Below are 23928 nucleotides of genomic sequence, written 5' to 3' on the forward strand. Positions count from 1 at the left end.
TTCTCCACAACACAACCGACCCATCTCTGATCGGAGAGCGCGAGGTGGCTTACGCCACATGAAGCCTGCTCGGCCCGCGCCCTGCCAACATCCATCTTCATCTCCTCTGTGTGGATGTCTGATCCGCTCAAAAGAAAAGGGTTGCCATCAAGTTTCGCATGATCACAGACGAGTTAGTGCGCCGACTTGACCAGCACCATCTGGCATGTTTCCGCTCAGCCTCTGAGCCTCAAAGCAGAGCTTGGTTAAATGCGGTGCCATCACTCGCGGCCGGCACTCAGTCTGTTAGCAACTGTCTTGGTATCGGCGTTTCCCTCACACTTGGCCTCCATATTTGTGAGCCTCAATGAATACCTCTACGGACCCACTAGGGATTTGTTCGGCCTCCGCCCACTGTCATGCCATCATAGTGCTGGCCGCCTTCCATGCCATACCACCCTTAAGAAAATCACAAAGCGCAGTCTCGACGCCGCAAGCTGTCCTTCCCAGCACGAGCCAGTAGAGCTAGACTGATGGAACGGTAAAAGGCATGTGGTATGATTATTTTCCTGTTCCGTGACGGCAGGCTCCTCATCTAAGATGTCACACGCTGTGATAACTTCTCTAGCGGTAACTTGGTGTGTTCAGCTATCAGACAGGGCCCCGATGCTCGTCAGGCTGAGAAAAGCAAACTGTCAAGGTACCAGTCGCTCTATGGCAAGTCGAACCTGTGGCAACGGAGATCTCCGGCGTCCTCGGTTCCCGGACCAATATACCCGCTCACCACTATCGAGGCGGAGATGTCTATCCGGAAGTGTGAGCTCCATGTGTCAGAACGGCTGTTCCAGCGCATCTCTCTCGCTATTTTGTCTGTTAGGGCCGTGAAGTGGTCTGAATTACCTACAGAAAATTGTACGTTCCACTCCTTAATGTAAAATTACTCCATAACACAATGTTTAAAGGCGGCGAGCTGGCAGAAGCGTTGGCACGCCGGGCGAAATGCGTGACCGTATTTCGTCTGCCGTTACGTTCTGAGTTCAAATTCCGCCGAGGTCGACTTTGCCTTTCATCCTTTCGGGGTCGATTAAATAAGTACCAGTTACGCACTGGGGTCGATATAATCAACTTAATCCGTTTGTCTGTCCTTGTTTGTCCTCTCTGTGTTTAGCCCCTTGTGGGTAGTAAAAAAATAGGTATTTCGTCTGTCGTTACGTTCTGAGTTCAAATTCCACCGAGGTCGACTTTGCCTTTCATCCTTTCGGGGTCGATTAAATAAGTACCAGTAACGCACTGGGGTCGATATAATCAACTTAATCCGTTTGTCTGTCCTTGTTTGTCCTCTCTGTGTTTAGCCCCTTGTGGGTAGTAAAGAAATAGGTATTTCGTCTGTCGTTACGTTCTGAGTTCAAATTCCACCGAGGTCGACTTTGCCTTTCATCCTTTCGGGGTCGATTAAATAAGTACCACTTACGCACTGGGGTCGATATAATCAACTTAATCCGTTTGTCTGTCCTTGTTTGTCTTCTCTGTGTTTAGCCCCTTGTGGGTAGTAAAGAAATAGGTATTTCGTCTGTCGTTATGTTCTGAGTTCAAATTTCGGTGAATTGCGTGTCATCGCAGGTGATGACTTCACCTATCATTCTTTGGGATTTGGTAAAATATATACTAGTTGAGTACCGAGTGGATGTGATGAGGTTGCTGCCTCTTCAAAACTTCTTTCCTTTTACCTGTAGGAGGAAAGAATGATTAATGGCAGGGAGCAGGTATGATCAGTGCCGCGCCGGACATATTACTTTGTAGTGTATCTCTTCTGACTCTTTACAATCAAAGTTCAAACTCCACCCAGGCCAACTTTGTCGTTCATCCTTTCGGGCTCAATAAAATAAGTACCAGTTGATCATTGGGGTCGACGAGTTATCCCCTCCTGTAAAATTGCTGGCCTTGTGCCAAAATTTGAAACCGTTATGTGTGGTAGAAAAAAACTAAGACATTTATTTGGTTGAAGAAGGTTTTATTTCTTTTAAATTATAGAAAAATATTTACAATAAGAATTGAATTTACAAATGCTGTAACCTGCAAAATGTAAATATTGAATCGAAGGAGTGTCGTATATTTTTATTCAATCCATTTGCCAAGCAACAACCTAAAATTAATTCAGATTCATGTTAAGGAGGTAAATTTGTTAATCGCAAACATTTACTGCTATCTTTCAGACGTCGGAATCTGGACTGGTTAAACAAGCTGAGCCGACGTTCAACGAACCGAAACAGAAATTTCTTTTTGCTATAGAAAAGAGGAGGATTTTTTTTCGTAAAAGTTATCTCTTTTAGACTCTTTTAATTGTTTCAGTCATTTGACTGCGGCCATGCTGGAGCACCGCCTTTAATCGAGCAACTCAACCCCGGGACTTATTCTTTGTAAGCCCAGTACTTATTCTATCGGTCTCTTTTGCCGAACCGCTAAGATACGGGGATGTAAACACACCAGCATCGGTTGTCAAGCAATGCTAGGTTGACAAACACAGATACACAAACACATACACACACACGTATATATATATATATATAATATATATATATATATATATATATATATATATACATATATACGACAGGCTTCTTTCAGTTTCCGTCTACCAAATCCACTCACAAGGCTTTGGTCGGCCCGAGGCTATAGTAGAAGACACTTGCCTAAGATGCCACGCAGTGGGACTGAACCCGGAACCATGTGGTTGGTTAGCAAGCTACTTACCACACAGCCACTCCTGCGCCTATAATGTTTTCTTTGATGATAAAGTAAAATATGTTATGAATTGTAACGAATATTCATGTACCTATTCTGCAGTTTAGATTAGTTCTGTTAATATAAAAAGATATTTGATAAAACAAAAAGGCAATATATATATATAGGTTGGTTCATCTTCATTTAACAGAAAGGGAAAAATATCTTTATTCACAAATATAATCTGGAATGATTTAAAGTCTTTGAAACTTTAAAATTTCTCAAATTGACTAGAAATGGTGAAATTTGAATAACCAGATATTTGAGGAGCATAAAACATTAGTTTCTTAGATATATACAAAACCTTAGATTATTTATAGTTATCGCCATACTAATATGACAGTCTATAAATAAGACTAAAGTATGGCGATAACTATTAATATCTAGTAACGCTGCCGTAATCTCCTTTAGAGAGACTTAGTAATTTTAATATTTCTAATACTTAGATTATTTATTTGATGGTTAAATGGAATTGTGATGTGTCACCTTCATACTTTTAATCATGAAATAAAGGCGCAAAATATTGAGTATGTGGGATTAAAAATGGGTCTTTTATTACTACAAATATTTTGATTTGTCTGGTGCATGAATCGTCTGCTAAAGCAGCTCAGCAATGTTGCCAGTAGTATCAGAAGTTCATCTGGTTTGAACATTACAATGAATTTTCTCCGACCTTCGCTCCATTAACTCAGATGTACTCCAAAGCTAACCGTTGTCACCATCGGTTTTTTCCCCCCCAAGTAACAGCTTCATCGTGGAGTTTTTGTTTTATTGTCACTTATCTGAGTTCAAACTCATATGCACTTTTACTCAGATAGAAAGTACACTTCTCGCTCATGTCCCGAAGTTAGGTCAAGTTCAAATGCAATGTAAATATTCTTAGTAAAATATTTTTCATTCTTCATAAACAATCTGTTCAGAAATCTCTTGAAATACGGACTTGACAAATTAGTTTCAGTGAATAAAGAATAATAAAAGAAAGGAAGTCTTTACATAACTCAGGAAAATAAGATAACGAAGTAGCCTCTATAGGATCACTTGATATGCTAGAAATACCAACTAAATCTCACTCATCTTAAAAAAGAACGGATACATTGAATAATGTCTCGCAACCTCATTCAGGCGGTAATTTAGTGCCCCACCATTTTGCTACGTATGTCATTTTACTGATTCAGAGATCGGTAATCTGTCAATTATTTTTGGATATTTAACCAGAAGTTAAATTATTTTCTGTCTCCTTTCTTTATTTAGACAGTCATCAAACCACAAGGAAGCTGTTTTACTTTGCTCTGTCTATTGTTCGCTTTCTCTTTTGGTTTCATTACCACAGACATGATCGGTTCCCTTTTCAGTTGCCTACAAATTTCGAGACATATTCAACTGATTGAGAAATCATTTTGCATTTGTTATTTCTCCCAGTTTATAAACATGTATGTTGTATGTTCTGTTGTGTCTGGGGAGAGTCATTTTCTTTTTGTGCCTTCACACTCACCGGTAAAATTTCCACTTTTTTCTTATTTTCATTTTCCTAAAATTTTCGTTGCGTCTTGCAACGTTTGCAATATTTTTGAAACTATTGAAAAGGTTGCAAGACGCAATGAAAATTTTAGGAAAATAAAAATAAGAAATAAGTGGAAATTTTACCGGTGAGTGTGTTATATTATAAGACACAAAAAGAAAATGACTCTCCCCAGACACAATAGAATATGCTTCAACACACGAACTCATATAAAGAATCTTGCCAACCAAATCCCAAAACGAAATATGTTGTATGTGTTTTCTCTTTATGGCCGACCATTATCTTTTAGTACACATTTGCCTTTAAAAATAAGAAAATACAAACACTTTCTACAATGGCCAAATATTTTGCAAAACCGCGAACGTATGTTTCTAAATTTTCGACAACTCATGAAAAGGTTGCTTTGATTGGTCTTATTGCATTTTTTCCTATTCTATACTTAAGTTACTGTCCTGCTACAAACCCGTTTTCAAGAACCATGTCCTGCCTAGCTATCATTGAATTATTGTATCAATAAGACCGGAAGGGGTTTCTTTCTTGCTTTCTTTGTTTTTTTATTTTAAAATGTTTCTTGGGCTGTGGGACTCATGAGATCGGTTACCCAGTTTCCAAAGCGTATAAGTGACCGAGATCACAACACTCCTGAACGGGGCGTATATACTTTGCCGGGTTCAAGGCCCGCAATTGATAAGGTGAGGCCTTGAAGTCTGCAACGTACTAAGCAGCTCTTTAAGAAACGGCATAAAATGCTACCTATAAAGCTGTCTTTCAGACTGCAAGTCTACGTCGTATTCAACACATCCAGAAGTTGCAATTCTCCCGAAAGGATATGTTATTTTATTCACAAAACATTTACACATCTTCATACCGAATTTATATCAGAGCCACGTCGTCTCAACATTCTGCAGACACGACTTCACAACCTATACAACCAGTTACAAACAAGGCTAACAAATAAGTAGACTCAAAGTGGCACCTATCAAACCCTAACAATCTCTCTTCCTACGACTCATACCAGAAAACATCAGCTTCGACCAAATGTTGCACTCAGCAACAAAACACATGCGTAGAAGATAAAAATACCAGTAAAAAAAAACCCAGCAAGTCTATATTTACTAAATAACAAAAACGAGCACAAAGCAAGCTAAACAATATATAAACATACTTCTAAATGTCACTAGCTGATCACGGTCAACCTGAGATTAAATAACAAAGGCAAGTATACTGGATTGGGAATAAAATACAATTTGCTCACATTGCACTACATACGATTATTCGCCATATCTTCAAATGCGAAATGAGAGCTTTATTCAGGAGGGGACAAGCGTATCTGAAGCTAGGGATCTGATACTGGATTATCAGATAATTTCGTCTGCTCCACCACTTTTATTGTAATCCTTTCTAATACTCTTTACTCTTTTACTCTTTTACTTGTTTCTGTCTTTTGACTGCGGCCATGCTGGAGCACCGCCTTTAGTCGAGCAAATCGACCCCGGGACTTATTCTTTGTAAGCCTAGTACTTATTCTATCGGTTTCTTTTGCCGAACCGCTAAGATACGGGGACGTAAAGACACCAGCATCGGTTGTCAAGCGATGTTGTGGGGACAAATACAGACACACAAACACACATACACACACTCACATATACATGTATAGGACGGGCTTCTTTCAGTTTCCGCCTACCAAATCCACCCACAAGGCTTTGGTCAACCCAAGGCTATAGTAGAAGACACTTGACCAAGCAGTGGGACTGAACCCGGAACCACGTGGTTAGTAAGCAAGCTACTTACCACGCAGCCACTCCTACGCTTAATGTTAATTGAATTAACACGAACAATATTTTTATTGTCGCATTTCATGTGTTTTTTTTAGCTCTATTCTTCCTCTACAATTTTTGAAATTTGAATAAATTTTACCTTTTCAAACATATGACGAAGTACCAAGTAAAAATTAAATAAACAAAAAAAAACGAAGACCTTTATCTGACAACTCAATACATCGTATTTATTCATTCAACTGAATCCCAGTCGATCTGGATTGATCTAGGGATTATACGACGCCATTACTACTATCTTTGAATCTCCGATAACCGTTCACAACAGATTTGGATTTTTCCCATAGCAGCCAGCTCTTCGTGAGTTGTTTTCGATTCCTTTCAATTTATGTCATAAACATCACAATTCTTTTTTGTTCTTCTCCTAAAAATATTAACTTTCATATATTTTATCTGGAGAAAGAATCACAGAAACTTTTACGTGTACTCTGTTTGGGACTCTAGAGTACTGTGACAGCTTACTGCGATATACTTTTAAAAAATAAAAGGCAAATTTTCTTTCATACTGCGAGTACAGTACTAATTTCCCGGAAACTGGTTGTCTGGAACCTCTTGTAATTTGCCCTAATTTACGAGTGGAAATCTTCAAATTTCCGCGGTTGCCAGACTGAGTGACCATATTTTACAGTACTTTGCACAATACAGTATTAATACATTGTGCATGGCTAAGTGGTTTGGGTATTCGGCTCAAGATTGTAAGGTCGTAGGTTCGATTCCCGGTGGCGTGTTGTGTCCTTGAGCAAGACACGTTATTTCAAGTTGCTCCAGTTTGCTAGAAAATGCCAAACATGAGTAGTACCTGTATTTTAAAGAGCCAGTCTTGTCCAATTCTGTGTCACGCCGAATCTCCCTGAGAACTACGTTGAGGGGTACGCATGTCTGTGGGGTGCTCAGCCACTTGCACGTTAATTTCACGAGCAAGCTCTTCCGTTGATTGGATCAACTGAAACTCTCGTCGCCGTAAGCGACGCAGTGCCCGTTATTCTGCAATCACATCATTTATACCAGGGGTTCTCAAACGGGGACCACATGACCGTTAGGGGTCCTTATAAGATTTGTTAAAAATTATGTGCTCCAGATCGGTTATTCTTCTTCGAGACACGAAGTATTTTAACAATTTTTTCAAATACAATTCTTTATAATATTTAATTCTAAAATTACAATAGAATTTTTAAAACTTCAAATGGTTATGAGGGTCCAGTAGAATAGGAATCGGAGGGGTCAACGGGCAAAAAATGGTTGGGAACCACTGATTTATACTAATGTACAGGTACCTGTATTTCATTTAACTGTTTAAATAAATTCAATATTTGTTTAATTTAGAGGTGACCATTCTTGGTTCGGAATGTTAGTAATAGGGAAGGGCTTCGGAATCTAAGGTTCCCGAAAATCGATCTGGTATTTACTCTTTTACTCTTTTATTTGTTTCAGTCATTTTGATTGCGACCATGCTGGAGCACCGCCTTTAGTCGAACAAATCGACCCTACAACTTATTCTTTGTAAGCCTAGTACTTATTCTATCTGATTTCTACTGCCGAACCGCTAAGTTACGGGGACGTAATCAAACCAACATCGGTTGTCAAGCGATGGTGGAGGGTGTGTGACAAACACAGGCATACAAAAATATATGTATATAGTGCACTGTTGTGTCATTCAAGACATTATTTTTTTACAAACAATACACAATGCTTCAAGCGAACTACAATACTCTCCTGCACACACACACACACACACACACACACACACACACACACACACACATATATACGACGGGCTTCTTTCAGTTTCCGTTTGCCAAATCCACTCACAAGGCTTTGGTCAGCCCAAGGCTATAGAAGACACTTGCCCAAGGTGCTGCGCAGTGGGACTGAACCCAGAACCATGTGATTGGTAAGCAAGCTAGTTATAATGCAGCCACTCTTATTAATTTCATTTGACTACCACCCGCCATTAATTATTTCAAAGTTACCTGGTTATTCGTAAATTAATATAATTTATAAAATTTACGTGGATTTAGTTTTAATATTTTATAGAAAACTAAACTATTCATAATTGTTTCGAAACTGGAATACAATTTTGAGGGGAGGGGGACATTGTCGTTTTAACCGACCCCAGTTCCTGACTGGTATTTTATTTCATTGACTCTAGAGGAGAGAAAGGCAAGCCGGCTTCCGCAGCATCTGAACCCAGATCGTGAAGAGCCGGAATAAGTACCGCGAGGCATTTTGTGCGACGTACCAAAGATTTTGCCAGGTCATAACTCCAAAGAAAATTTTTAATAATAAATAATTAATAATATCATTAAAATAAAAAAAAAAACTGAAAAAAAATTACAAAAATAAATTTTAGAATAAATACATAAAATATTTTAAAAACCTAATTTCAGTTAGGTTATTTTTTCCAGCCAAAAGCTTTTGGTCCGAACTTGAAGCAAAGTTTTTTAGGATAGATGCCACTGTCTGGGAGTTTGGTAAAATATCCTACACTTCTGCTGAACCTGTATAACGAGAAGAATATCATATCTTAGGTAATTAAGATAAAGAGTTTATGAGTATTTAATTGGAGTTAGCGGGATAAATAGCTTTTAACAAAATAGTATGTTTTTGTGTGTGGGGTTGTTATTGTGGACCTCGTTTTTGACTTTTCATATGAAGCTGTAACGTATATATGTATTCTTTTATTCTTTTATTTGTTCCAGTCATTTGACTGCGGCCATGCTGGAGCACCGCATTTAGTCGAACAAATCGACCCCCGGGACTTCGTCTTTATATATATATATATATATATATTCTTTTTTCTTTCTTTCTTTTTTTTTCTTTTACTTGTTTCAGTCATTTGACTGCGGCCATGCTGGAGCACTGCCTTTAGTCGAGCAAATCGACCCCGGGACTTATTCTTTGTAAGCCCAGTACTTATTCTATCGGTCTCTTTTTGCCGAACCGCTAAGTGACGGGGATGTAAACACACCAGCACACAAACACACACACACACACACACACACACACACACACATATATATATATATATATATATATATATATATATAATATATATATATATATATATATATATATATATATATATATATATATATATACATAATACGACAGGCTTCTTTCAGTTTCCGTCAACCAAATCCACTCACAAGGCATTGGTCGGCCCGGGGCTATAGCAGAAGACACTTGCCCAAGATGCCACGCAGTGGGACTGAACCCGGAACCATGTGGTTGGTTAGCAAGCTACTTACCACGCAGCCACTCCTGCGCCTATATATATATATATATATATATATATATATATATATATATATATATATATATATATTGTCAAATAAAAATAAAAATAAAAACATGAGGCGAAGGATTCAGCGGTACATATGTTTCGGGCCTTATTAGACAGATTCATAACAAATCATAATGTATGTCGTGGCCTTCTTCAGCCGCGCACAACAGCTTCCCAAGACATGTGTACTTCCGAAATTCTTGGTTGGGGATGCAAATCTTCTCGTTCCCGTACGACATAATGCGGCAGCAGCATCGAAGTGTGTGTGTGTGTGTTTGTCTCTCTACTTTTGTAAAGTCTTCCCCTTTGCTGTCACATCCTGTGAGATTTTAAAATTAGTCCAAAATTTTCAAATTGTTCTATTAATACTCGGAGTGGGGTCGAGGCGTAAGATGAGGCGTTGTTCTTGGTGATAACGTGCAGGAGGGGAGCCATGACTCCATAGACTAAGAAGTGGCAAATAGCATGGCTAGGTGAGTTCAAGTGACGAACGGTTGATGGTGTTTAAGCGGACGTGTTGTAAATGTGATACGATCCGCTTGCCTGCGGTTATTTTTTTTCCAGTGTATAAGAGATAGTTAAATGACATTTCTGGTAGAAAGAGATGAAATGGTTAGCTGTATATAAACGCACACCACTCCACGCAACTCTGGCACCTCCCAGTTCGGAAATTCCCGAATGCTCCACTTCCTCAGCACGCTAAGTAATACAGCTATTGATAACGTCCGGTTTTCTTTTGTTGTTAGGAGGTGTGCAACTCAGTCTATCACCTAGGCCTGTCCATTTTGCAAGTTGATCTCGAATCCTCCATTTGCTCTCTAACTTAGCTCAGCAAATAAAGTATAAAATACTCTGTACGTGGTATGATCAATAAGTATCCGGACTGTTGCTATAGTAACGAAGCTGAAGCACGCAAAGTAAAGCCATTTGACACAGATTGACCTTGAACTCTGTTGTGTATGCGCACTAAGTTTTGACGTTCTTGATCGCTTCCGCTGTTAACAGCAGTGCTTGAAAGGAAGGTGCGTAGCGTGTGATCGTCGTATTGACTATGACAGAGAACGTTGAGCAGAGAATCTGCATCAAATTTTGCCAAAAGCTTGGCGATACCTGCTCAGAGGTCTACGCAAAGTTTTCAAAAAGTTTTCATCGTTCTTAACAGAATGAAGGAGATCTTGTGCAACTGAAACCCGAATGTTTTTTGGTCAGTTGAAAGCAGTTTTGGCACAAACTTGGAAGACACATGTCCCATACCCAAATCTTCAGCGATAATGGAATGAACTGAACCGTAACTAATCTGCACATCCTCTGATAATTCACGGATGGTGATTCGACGATTTCCCCTCACAGCTACACGCATATCTGCAATGTTTTTCTCAGTTCTGCTGATTGTGGGTCTCCTGAACGTTCGTCAATATTGAAATTTTTTTGCCATCTTGGAAACATCTGAACCGCTCGTACACTTGTGTGCGGCTCATACACTCCTCTCCATACACTTTCTGCAACTCAGCAGGTATCGTCATGACAACTTTCTCTGTCATAGTCAATGCAACAATCATACGCTACACACCTTTCTTCCAAGCACTGCTGTAAACAGCGGAAGTGAGCTAGCGCGTTAAAACTTAGCGCACATGCACAGCAGAGTTCAAGATCAATCTTTGTCAAGCGGTTTAACTCTGTGTGCGTTAGCTTCGTTACTATGGCAACAGTCCGGATACTTATTAATTAGAGCTCGTATGCTCTCCGCATTTTATTAATATGATTTCGTGGCCTGTTTCACACACTAATCCATTTTGTGGTTTGATGTCTCTCCTCTAGCCTCGCTGGATACAGGAGTGGGGTGAGCGACGTACTACTGATCCATTTGCTATCCCTATCCACCTCCACACAAGAAGTCTTCAACGGGGGACATAGAATAATGCATTTATAGATGTCTGTCGTCTGTGTAGATATACAAAATAAACAGCATTCCATTCAGTTTTCTCTGTTACTCTTGAAATGCAAGTCTGTGCTAAAAAAAAACCCAGTCACACACACTCAAAATAAAACAAAAAACCACTTACCGCATAGCACGTGACAGTTTTTCATAGTTCATTGTAGTATTATGTTTTTTTATGCCCCATAGTTTTGCCACAAACTCTGAGGCGACAAATCGAAAGACGCCATTCTCACGATCTTCCCATCGAATGTATTCCGGGTTGTACTGTTCGTTATGCAACAAGTCTCTGATAAATTCCCATAGGTGAGTGCCTTTTGTTCCGGAAAAGAGAATTATAAAAATATAGAAATAGATTAGAAAAATTATATATATATATATATATACACGAGTGAGCGGACAAACGAAATAAAAAAAAGGTTACATGTATCATTTAAAACAGTTTGTTTCGGTTCTGTGCGACTTAAAGTTTTGCAGGCCTCTAACAGATGCCCATCTCTTTCAGGTGTTTCAGATTGTTATATATATATATATATGTATATATATATATAAATATAAATATATATATATATAGATATATATATATATATATAATATATATATATATATATTATATATATATATACATATATAGTTAGCAACTAAGTTCCCGCCGTTTCTTTAAATTAAAATTTTAAAAAAGTTTTAATAAAAAATAACAACTAATTAATCAATAATGTATTCACCCTTGTTGTTTACAACTTCTTCCCAACATTCAACAAGATTTTCAATACCTCGTTGGTAGAAATCACCCGATTTCGACTCGAAAAATTGATCGAACCAAGCTCTCAACTCTGCATCAGTATTGAACGAAACTCCGCGCATAGCATTTGAAAGAGATCGAAAGAGGTGGAAATCCGTTGGTGCCAAATCAGGAGAGTACGGTGGGTGGAGCAGCACTTCCCAGCCATGCGTTTGAATGGCTTCCTTGGTCATATTGGCGAAATGAGGGCAGCGGGCGTTGTCGTGTAGCAGAAGAATTCCATGCTGACACGATTAGGTCTTTTCTCTTGAATAACCGTGTCGAGTTGTTCCATCTGTTGAACACAGAGTTCCGCGTTGACCGTTTGGTTCCGTTCAAGCAATTCGTAATGGATAATCCCTTCCCAGTCCCACCATGCACATAACATCGTTTTACGCGGATGAAGATCTTGTTTCACACGCGGCGTCGCTTGTTTACCGGGGCTAAGCAATTCCTTACGCTGCTTCATATTGCTGTACAGGCACCATTTTTCGTCGCCAGTAACGATTCGGTAAAGAAATCTTTGCTTGTGTCCATGAGTTAAGCGGTGACGAGCAAGCAAACCAGCGGAGATTGTGGCTCGTTGATTTTTGTTGTTGTCACTTAAAGCATGTAGAACCCATGCTCCATACTTCTGAACCTTTCCCATCGAGTGAAGATGCTTCTCTATACCAGTGTGGGAGCATTTCATTTTCTCTGCCAGTTCCTTTGTCGTCTGACGAGAATTTTCGTGCAAAAGTTGGTTTAATCGCTCCTCATCGAACTCAACTGGAGGGCCAGAACGAGGTACGTCTTTGAGGCCCAAATTTCCAGTTTTGAACTTGGCATACCAATCACGAGCAGTTCTTTCAGCTATGGCACCTTTTCCATACACAGCACAAATGTCGCGAGCAGCTTTTGCGGCATTAGAACCTTGATTAAAAGCAAAAACAAGGAGGAGTCGAAAATGCTCGTTTTTCTTAACTTGACATTCCATTTTAATGATCTGAAAATAAACAAAAATTAACAAGAAAAAAACCCCAACAAAATAGATTCCAAAATGATTAAAAAATAGAATTCTCAAAAAAAAGTTGATTTCAAAATTTAAAAACGCAACAAATTCCAAAATTTAAAAAAACGACGGGAACTTAGTTGCCAACTCAGTATATGTATGTATGTATGTATGTATGTATGTATGTATGTATGTATGTATGTATGTATGTATGTATGTATGTATGCATGTATGTATGTATGTATGTATGCAGTGGTGGACTGGGTCTAAAAATATTCGTTGCCCACCAGCAACTAGAATGCTATCATTAAAAAAATTTTTTTCACTAAAAGTATTGTTTCCAACTGTCTACAAACACAGCCAGGCTGAAATAATTAATGCATTCTTCCAGGAGTGAATAAAAAAATCTCAAGCTCGAAGGGATACTAACATGGGTCCCCATATATGGATTCTAAAGGCACAGGGGCCCACTTGCCAACGAGCAAGCTGGCAGCCTGGCCAGTCCGCCACTGTATGTATGTGTAATTCAACATTGGAACGGGCAACATCCATTCCTCTCGCCATGGATTATAATCAAACCATTCTCTCTTTTTTGATTCTACTAATGGATTTTACTAGTTTTTTTTCATTTGCTCACGGATCTCCCTAACAAATACCTATTTTCATTGGACTGGATCTCATCTCTTTGGCTGCCATTTTTCAATTTCTTCGATTTTTGTTCCAATTTATTTCATATTTGGTGTATTGATTAATTTTGCATGGTAATTATTGATATGAAATTCATTTTCGATATAAGTCAATAAACGAAGAGTTAATAATTTTTAAAGTTTGCAAATTTGGGGTAATTTTAGCCAATCTCTCTAGTAAGTTATCTAAGTCCACCTAGTCCTTTAAGTTAATCGACCCTCCTAGCTCGGCAACCGCATCAGATGTGCAATGCATTCCGCACAAAAGAAGGATGTATTCTTTTTTTATTCTTTTACTTGTTTCAGTCATTTGACTGCGTCCATGCTGGAGCAGCGCCTTTAGTCGAATAAATCGGCTCCAGGACTTATTCTTTGTAAGCCTACTACTTATTCTATCGGCCACTTTTTGCCGAACCGCTAAGTTACGGGGACGCAAACGTAAACACACCAACATTTGTTGTCAAGCGATGTTGGGGTGGGAGCAACACAGACACAAACACATGCACATAAATATATATATATATATACGACGGGATTCTTTCAGTTTCCGTCGACCAAATCCACTCACAAGGCTTTGGTCGGCCCGACGCTATAGTAGAAGGCACTTGCCAAGGTACCACGCAGTGGGACTGAACCCGAAACCATGTGGTTGGGAAGCAAGCTTCTTACCACACAGCCTCGTTTATATAGCAAAAACAAGGATTTCTAACAAGGTAAAAGGTCAGAAATATTTGGTTATCAGATAAATTCGCCCGTTTCTTTTTCCCTGTTTGGCATTCCTTCGCCATATCTCTGAAAAGAGGGAGATTTATTTGAATTTCAAACACTGTAAACAAAAGTTGTATAGGAAGGATAGAAAAAAAAAAAGACCCACCAAAAGCAACAACAATTACAGTGGAGGCGCAATGGCCCAGTGGTTAGGGCAGCGGACTCGCGGTCGTAAGAACGCGGGCCCGATTCCCAGACCGGGCATTGTGAGTGTTTATTGGGCAAAAACACCTAAAGCCCCACGAGGCTCTGGCGGCGGGGGGTGGGGGTGTGAACCCCGCTGTACCCTTTCACCACAACTTTCTCTCACGCTTTCTTCCTGCTTCTGCCACAAAGCAGAGGAACTATGGTGTAACCCACTATGGCGTGGTAAACTTTCAGACCCTAGTCTAGATTGCGAATCCTCTGTACCCAAGGATGGTTCAGCTCTCCACCCGTTAAAAACCACCGTTTACGGAATGAGGATAACAACGTAGCTTTCGCGCCCGTGCAACCGCCAGTCTATCGCGTGTAGTGGGTGGATCTTCAGGTTGCCACACGCATTCTTAGCAGCTTAGAGTAGGCTCGGATTAGAGATTATTCTTTGTGGCTAATGGCGTGAGTCCTGATTGGAGGAGGAAGAAGAAGAAGAAGAAGAAGAAGAAAAGAAGAAGAAGAAGAAGAAGAAGAAGAAGAAAACAGCTATAAAATCCATAAAACACTAGGATAAAAATAATTTTCGTATTAATTCAAATAACGTGAGAAAGAATTAAAATTAATGGAATTCCTTCCTCTCTACAAAAAGAACGATTTGATCTGGTTACCCAATATTTCTGACCTTTTATTTTGTTAGGCGTGGGCGTAATTATATGGTACGAAGTTTGCTTCCCAACCACATGACTCTGGGTTCCGTTTCACTGCGTAGTACCATAGTCAACTGTCTTCAGCTACAGCCACGAGCTGCCCAAAACCCTGTGGGTGAATATGCTAGAGAGAAACTGAAAGAAGCCCGTCGTGTATATATATATATGTGTGTCTTTGTGTCTACATTTGTTCCACACTACCGCTTATTAACCGGTATTGGTATGTTGACGTCTCCATAACTTCGGGATTTTTGCCAAAGAGACCGACAGTATAAGTACCAAGCAAGTTGGGGAAGGTGTTTAGTCGATTACATTACAAAAGTTGTATAGGAAGGATAGAAAAAAAAGACCCACCAAAAGCAACAACAATTACAGTGGAGGTGCAATGGCCCAGTGGTTAGGGCAGCGGACTCGCGGTCGTAAGAACGCGGGTTCGATTCCCAGACCGGACATTGTGAGTGTTTATTGGGCAAAAACACCTAAAGCCCTACGAGTCTTCAACTGTTACTTATTTTGTCAACCCCGAAAGGATGAAAAGCAAAGAAGTCGACCTCGGCAGAATTTGAAATCAGACCGTGAAGGTGGACGAAACGCTGCTTAGCATTTTGTTCGGCGTGCTAACGATTCTGCCAGCTCGCCGCCTTAGTAGAAAGAATAACATTGGTTTTGAATTTCGGCACAGGATCAGCAGTTTCGAGGGAAGGGGATAAGTATCAACTCCAGCGCACAACTGGTACTTATTTCTCATGTCCCGAAAGGGATGAAAGGCGAAGGTGACCCCGGCGCAATTTGAACTCAGAACGTACTTCCAGCGTGCTAACGATTCTTTTCTTCTCTAGGCACAGGGCTCGAAATTTTTGGGGAAGGGGCCAGTCGATTAGATCGACCCCAGTACGCAACTGGTGCTTAATGTATTGACCCCGAAACGATGAAAGGCAAAAACAACCCCGGCGGAATTTGAACTCAGAACGCAAAGACAGACGAAATACCGCTAAGCATTTCGCCCGGCTTGCTAACGTTTCTGTCAGCTCGCTGCCTTCCTTAGTAACCATTAAGCCACGCGCTTTCACTCCTCATTTTAACCCTCATGACTATAAATTAAATGCCCATTCATTGTATACCAACCAGCTCGGGTCATTTTGGTGTTACGCGCTTTTGAGTGACTCTTGGACGACGAAGATGTTGCTTTGCATTTGGTTGGTTTACGAGAAGGTTTCGTTTCGTTTTTACGCATTCGTTTGATAGATTTCGGACTACGAGAAGTGTGCAAGTTGTCTTCTTCTTCTTCTTTTAATTTGGTTGTGTGGGGAGATGAGAGGTCGGGCTTGGATTCACAGTCCATTTTGTTTGTTAATGTGGTATATGATAAATTCTGGCAGCAATCTGAAACAGGAAAAAGAAAATAAAGGAGAAACAAGTTAAAAACCGGTTTTGTAACGAGAGGAAAGATGAAAGGTTGTGACGTTAAGTTATCTCTTAATTGTTTCAGTCACTGTACTGCGGTCATGCTGGAGCACAGGAATTAATAAATAAAGTATCACAACGACTAAATGTCTCCCTCATTCTACTAGAACTCCGTCCGTTTCGAAACAAATCGACCCCGCTACTCGCTCTGAAGACTGGTGCTTATTCTATAGATCTGTGTTACCGAACCACTAAGTTATGGGAATTTAAACAAACCAACACCGGTTGTCAAGCAATGGGGGAGGGAACACAAACACAAAGGTACACACACACACACATACATACATACATGCATACATAGGTATGATGGGTTTTCACGCAGTTTCCGTCAATGTAATATACCCACAAGGCTTTGTTTGGTTCGGGGCTGTAGTAGAAGACACTTACTCGAGGTGCCGTGCTGTGGGACTGAACCCGGAACCACGTGGTTGGTTGTTGCAAAGCGAGCTTGTTAATCACGCAGCCGTGCCTGCGTAACCTCCCGCTCCGAATGGCTTAGAACAGTTTTCTTCACACAAAGAAAAAACAACGCTGATAATAAAAACATCAACGAGCATTCATAACACACACACACACCACACACACACACACACACACACACACACACACACACACACATACGGAAGAACACAAGTGGGGTTCAAAATTCGTAACAGCTGTTTCGACACCATTTCATAGAAGGATTCCTAGATCACATTATGGCAAATATCCGCCAACGTCAAGTAAAGTTTAGACGCATAAACGGGTAAAGGAGAGATAGAAGGTCACTAGTTCACCACAAGCCTTGTGAGTGGATGTGGTAGAAGGAAACTGAAGGAAGCTCGTCGTATGTATGTATATATGCATGCGCAGGAGTGGCTGTGTGGTAAGAAGATTGCTTCCCAACCACATGGTTCCGAATTCAGTCCCACTGCATGGCACCTTGGACAAGAGTCTTCTACTGCAGCCTTGGGCCGACAAAAGCCTCGTGAGTAGATGTGGTAGACGGAAACTGAAGGAAGCGCTTCGTATATATATATATATATATATATATATATATATATATATATCTGTGTGTGCGTTCCATCCCAGTTTCAATTATAATCAAGCATAAAATAGCGTGATTTATACGCGGTACATACTAATTATAGGATGGCACTCCTTCGGTTGGAACAGTCATTCTCAAGCTGCATTCATAGCGCCCCACCCCAAAACTTAACACCACAAACACAGACCTCTTTCTGAAGCAAATTCAAAGCAACTGCATTCCACAAATAAAACTTAACCTAATTAGGTGGTCGACTTTGCCTTTCATCCTTTCGGGGTCGATAAATTAAGTACCAGTAACGCACTGGGGTCGATGTAATCGACTTAATCCGTTTGGCTGTCCTTGTTTGTCCTCTCTGTGTTTAGCCCCGTGTGGGTAGTAAAGAAATAGGTATTTCGTCTGCCGCTACGTTCTGATTTCAAATTCCGCTGAGGTCGATTTTGCCTTTCATCCTCTCGGGGTCGATAAATTAGGTACCAGTTGCGTACTGGGGTTGATCTAATCGACTGGTTCCCTCCCCCAAAATTTCCGGCGTTTTGCCTCGAGTAGAAAAAAACTTAACCTAATTAACCTATTATTTTGTTGTTTTTATATAAATCGCCCTCTTTTGGCTACCCCCATTATCACCCTACTTTTTGAATGCCCCCTTGGAACTTTCCACCGCCCCTAAGGGAGTGCTACCGCCCACTTTGGGAAACAATGGATTAAGACGATGAGTGTTCCCAGCGGCGCGTCTTGTCCTTGAGCAACACACTTTGTTTCACGTTGCTCCAGTTCACTCAGCCTGTATTTCAAAGGACCAGCTTTGTTGTATTCTGTGTTATGCTGAATCTCCCTGAGAACTACGTTAGGTATATACGCATGTGTGTGGAGTGCTTATCCACTTGAATTTCATGAACAGGCTATTCCGTTGTTCGGATCAACTGGAAACTGTGGTGTATGCGGCAGATTTGAAATAAGGACACCTACCGTCTCTTCGTTGACGGATACCTCTCCAGTGGTAATGCACCCTTCCACGCAGCTCGACCCGAACACTAGAAATAGCAGCTGCTCCTACCTTAACAACGAGCTCACACGTCCGACTCGTTCGGTTATCTCGATCGAAAAGGCCCAATGCTGCCCTGTCTGCGCGTGCGTCACTCCTGCCCCTTCCTCTTCCGGTCAGCCCCAAGTTCCGGTCAGCTCCCCAGCTGCTGGCGTCATCCCACAGAACCCTCGTCATCGTAACCGTAGTGCCAGTTTTATAGTCATGGCTGTTATAGTCACACTGTTTCGGCCACTGTGTTCTCCGGCCTTCTTCAGGTGCCTACTGTACTCGTCATTAAACGTTTTCGGAATTCCGAATCAAACTCTTCCTTTTGCATAGGAAATATATCTTGGAGTAAAGATTGTTTGCCAACATAACATGGCCGTCCTGGTTTAGGACGAATGTTGCTGTAATTTAGCCCCAGGAGAAATCGTCTCCAGCTGGCTATACGACACGATCTGTGTCCTTATATTTTCGAACAAGGGAATCTATCACCCCTACTCAGCTCAAAGCAATACCTCTGTATCGCGATTTCCGGGTTATTTCCCTTCATCAGCACAGGATAATTGTCCGGCTAGAAATTCCCGTTCGATATATATATAGTTTTCAAATATATAGTTTCAAATAAATAGTTTTCAAAGTGACAACTAGTCACTGATCTATAAATTAGAAAAATTACTATTTTTAAATCTCACAACGAGATATATCTCCTCCAACACTAATACAGCTAGAGATTCAACATTTAATTGATTAACAAACTTTTCGTCGTTTGTTAATCATGAATACATTAACGAAAGGCCGTATACTAATAAACACACACACACACACACACACACACTCGGATATAACCTGCACACACAGTCACACATACGCGCTCCCTCGTACATACAACATGAAGAGGATCAGAATGCAAGAAATGACGCCTACCTCTTTCCTCATCGATTTGGTATTCAGTTTTTGGCTGCAAATAATCATATTGGATTTGGTTTAAGGAGACTTCTAGTGGGAACTGAACATTGATTGGTTCGTCATGCGACGAAGAACAGGGAAGAGGATTATTTTCAGTGGAATCATTAAAAAGTTCTTTTTGGTTAAGGTTAGCGCCAAAGCAAGTTTGGTGGTCGTCTGACTGAAAATTGTTTTCTGACGCCATTATTTCTCTTATTATGGAGTAGACGTTTGTATCAGTCACTTTGGTGTTCGCTTCTGTAACTTGGTAGCTCAGTTCATCCACTAAGAATATAAAACAAAATAGAAATTAGATAAATTCATTGTTTGTGAATGCTTCAGTAAGTATTGGTCTGGTCTGCCTGCCTACATACCTGCCTGCCTGTCTGTCTGTCTGTCTGTCTGTCTGTCTGTCTGCCTGTCTGTCTGTCTGTCTGTCTACCTGGTCGCATGTATGACAATAAATGTGATTGCGAGTGTTCACACACACACACACACACACAAACAAACAAATATATTCTTTCTTTGGAATAGTATATGTGTATATATATATATATATATATATATAGAAGCACAAACATAAAGCAATGAACAATAACACAACACATAAATATTGAATTGAAAAACCCTTTTAGAGAGAAAAAACTGAAGAAGGACTTTATCGGAAACGTTCAATTTCCCACTTCACACAGCATGACCACTGCTTTTTTTGTCGATTTTACTACACACTCACACGCACGCACGCACACACACACATACGCGCGCACACACACACACAAAAGTCATAATTTTTTTCTGGTTTAAGGAGACTAAGCATTTCGCCCGGTGTGCTAACGATTCTGCCAGCTCGCCGCCTTCAATAATAATAATAATCCTTTCTTTTATAGGCAAAAGGCCTGAAAAATTTTGGGGAGGGGTTAAGACGATTATATCGACTCCAGTACACAACTGGTACTTAATTTATCGACTCCGGAAGGATGAAAAGCAAAGTCGATCTCGGCGGAGTTTGAACTCAGAACGTAGCGACGGGCGAAATATTAGGGACAGCTAGGATACTAAGGAAGATTTCTGGTATCTAAAGTTACGTGTTGTAGTCCGATATTAGGACATTTCTTTTCCAACAGTTTAATTTGTTGAGCGTATGTGAAACGATAATAATTATCATTGCGGAATAAATATATCGAGAGGATAGAAAAGACATCGAAAGGTCATTGATTTTGCAATCCCCAATGATAGTGAGTAGATATCAGCGAAATGGAGAAAAGGGAGAAACATCAGGGGCTAACCAGAGTGATGATGAGACTGTGGAAACACAAAGGGGAAAATGTTTCCTGTTGTAATTTGTGCGCTCGCGCGGGGCAAAATGCTTAGTGATATTTCGTCTGTCTTTACATTCTGAGTTCAAATTCCGCCGAGGTCAACTTTGCCTTTCATCCTTTCAGGATCGATAAATTAAGTACCAGTTGCGTACTGGAGTCGAGCTAATTAACTGGCCCCTCCCCAAAATTTCTGGCCTTGTGCCTAGAATAGAAAAGAATTTGTGCGCTCGGCACTACAAACACCCAAACTGCTACTTTAGAAGCCGAAGGACATTGAAATTAAGACACGGGGTAAGTATTGCCAACGGGCTGAAAATTATAATCCTGTATTCGGTGAGTGCATGGACTTTGTAGTTAGTGGTATTAATTAGCAGTTTATATGATCTGTTGTCATCATTTTAGAACATACTTTGCCAGCTAGTAAGACGTAAAAAGCTTGAATATATCAGTTCGCCGTAGGTGGGTTCACATCGACGAAATTCTTCCGGGGGCATTAAGAGGAGGTCTTCACCTTTCAAACACTGGAAAGATTCGGCTGAAAAATTTCCAAAGTCTACGTCGTTTTTTTCGCCGATGTAATACAGCCAGTCGAGCACATCGTCAGAACTCCAGAATTTAGGATCTGTTATTTTCCATTTCTCGTATTGCTCTACATTGTTGATTAGTGCTGAAAGGAACAGAGAGTAAATCGTGAGAAGTAGAAACTGTAACAACAACAACACAACAACAACAATGACGACATCCTTTCTACAATAGGCACATGGCCTGAAATTTGGGGGAGGGGGAGAGGACTAGTCGATTATATCGGCCCCGGTGCGTAACTGGTATTTATTTCATCGACTTCGAAAAATGAAAGGCAAAGTCGACCTCGGCGGAGTTCGAACTCAGAACGTAGCGACAGACGAAATACCTATTTCTGTTTCTTTACTACCCACAAGGGGCTAAACACAGAGAGGACAAACAAGGACAAACAAACGGATTAAGTCGATTATATCGACCCCAGTGCGTAACTGGTACTTAATTTATCGACCCCGAAAGGGTGAAAGGCAAAGTCGACCTCGGCTGAATTTGAACTCAGAACGTAACGGCAGAGGAAATACTGCTAAGCATTTCGCCCGGCGTTCTAACGTTTCTGGGGTCGATGTAATCGACTTAATCCGTTTGTTTGTATTTCTTTGTCAATAATAAGCATGTAATGTAACCATTCAAATATCATTACTAAATTTCCAACTCCTGTTGCATTTCACGTGGAATTTTTGGTTCTCCACAGTCACCTTGGTGCATAAGTCAAACTATCGTATTTTTTTGGCTGTATATTTTGGTCTTAAAGAAAATTTGACTCGTATGCCTGAAAATATGGTATTGCACTGCAAGTTTACAACGTCTTAAGTCCGTCAAATTTCAGCATTTCATCTATTGGGTTGTCCGGAAAGCAATTTTTGTCTGGTTCCCAAAACATCAAGTACCGAAAATGAAATTTCTTATCTTCCATTTTAAAGGGTTACAGAATTAAGACAGGTTATAGGAACATAAACCTTCTTCCACGAAAAGATAGCTTAAACTGTGCTCTAAATGGAGGTGTAGTCAAATCCTATTTTATGAACTCAACCATGTTCTAAAATAAGTCGAAAGGTAAGCTACTATAAATTGGCACGAACTTTCCGGACAACCCAATACATTCTATAAAACTGTTAGATCCAACTCCCAACATTTAAGTGATATTCTGACTGTCAAGTTATACCGGACGAAAATCTTACTAAAAAGAAAGCGCAAGCCTCAAGCAGAGTAACCTTCCAAACTTGGCGCAAGGCCAGCAACTTTTTTCACAGAATGGAGGAAGTTGATTATATCGACATCAGTATTTAGCTGGTACTTATTTTATCGACCATGAAAGGATGAAAGATAAAGTAGATCTCGGTGGGATTTGACCTTAGATCGTAAAACCCAGAAGAAATTCTGCAAAGAATTTTATCCGACCTGCCAACGATTCTTTCGCCATTGTAATATTGAAATAATGGTCAAGTGTCTAAAGTTTGATTTCCAGGAGGAAGAGGATGAGGAAGATGATTAGGAGGGGAGGAGGAAGAGGAACCATTTTTACTTGAGTAACATGTCATTCCATCCTTGAATGGTTACGATTTCAGTAACAGAGGTGAAGCCGGAGGAGAGGTGGTCACCTATTGAAAAGTTGTAAAGGTTCACGCAGTAAAGTGTATAATGAAACGAATGTCAGCTCTTACCAAATGCATAACTGTCAAATAAATGGCGGCTGTAAATGAAGTGAAGGGCTTCGTCTTCAGAATGGATGTTGTCTAAACATTGGTTGATACAAGCAGCATTCTCCTGAATGAAAAGATGCACAGTATTAGTGAATCAAATTTGCATTATTTCTCTCCTTTTTACTTCTTCTCATCCATCTTTCTTTGTTTTTCTCTGTCTCTTTCTCTACCCCCACCCCAGGAGTGCGCATACACACTCATGTAAGCATAGATACTTTCACATATACGCATATATATATACATATATATAACACATGTGCATCTGTGTGTGTGTGGTCTGCATTTTATGACAAAGAATGACGTGCATAATATTTTGCAGACGTGGCTGTGTGGTAAGATGTTTGATTTCCAACCACATGGATCCAGGTTCAGTCCCACTGCGTGACACTTTGGGCAAGTGTCTTCTACGATACCCTCGAACCGACCAAAGCCTTCTGAGTGGATTTGGTAGACGGAAACTGAA

At 40.3% G+C, this 23928-nt stretch overlaps 1 protein-coding gene across 4 annotated transcripts in view; it reads right to left on the minus strand.

Annotated features, from left to right (window-relative positions):
- Window positions 1-2730: 2730 nt before the first annotated feature.
- Window positions 2731-23928, minus strand: part of LOC115214107 (ETS-related transcription factor Elf-3-like) — a 47751-nt gene continuing 26553 nt past the window's right edge. The window contains exons 3-10 of one of the 4 annotated variants that reach the window (XR_004999948.1): window positions 23427-23529; window positions 21698-21853; window positions 19847-20152; window positions 16527-16784; window positions 11461-11647; window positions 8471-8612; window positions 8391-8427; window positions 2731-2754 (exon numbers count right to left, since the gene is read on the minus strand). Coding sequence is in view for 1 of the 4 variants with exons in the window: in XM_029783165.2 (XP_029639025.1) it covers window positions 8507-8612; window positions 11461-11647; window positions 16527-16784; window positions 19847-20152; window positions 21596-21853; window positions 23427-23529 (1218 nt within the window). In the remaining 3 variants the exon portion in view is untranslated. Of the gene's footprint in view, window positions 2755-7894; window positions 8428-8470; window positions 8613-11315; window positions 11350-11387; window positions 11648-16526; window positions 16785-19846; window positions 20153-21595; window positions 21854-23426; window positions 23530-23928 lie in introns of those variants that run through there. The other 3 variants (XR_004999946.1, XM_029783165.2, XR_004999947.1) reach the window with 3 other exon arrangements.

This window comes from Octopus sinensis, linkage group LG7 (assembly GCF_006345805.1).
Source record: "Octopus sinensis linkage group LG7, ASM634580v1, whole genome shotgun sequence".
Classification (NCBI taxonomy): domain Eukaryota; kingdom Metazoa; phylum Mollusca; class Cephalopoda; order Octopoda; family Octopodidae; genus Octopus; species Octopus sinensis.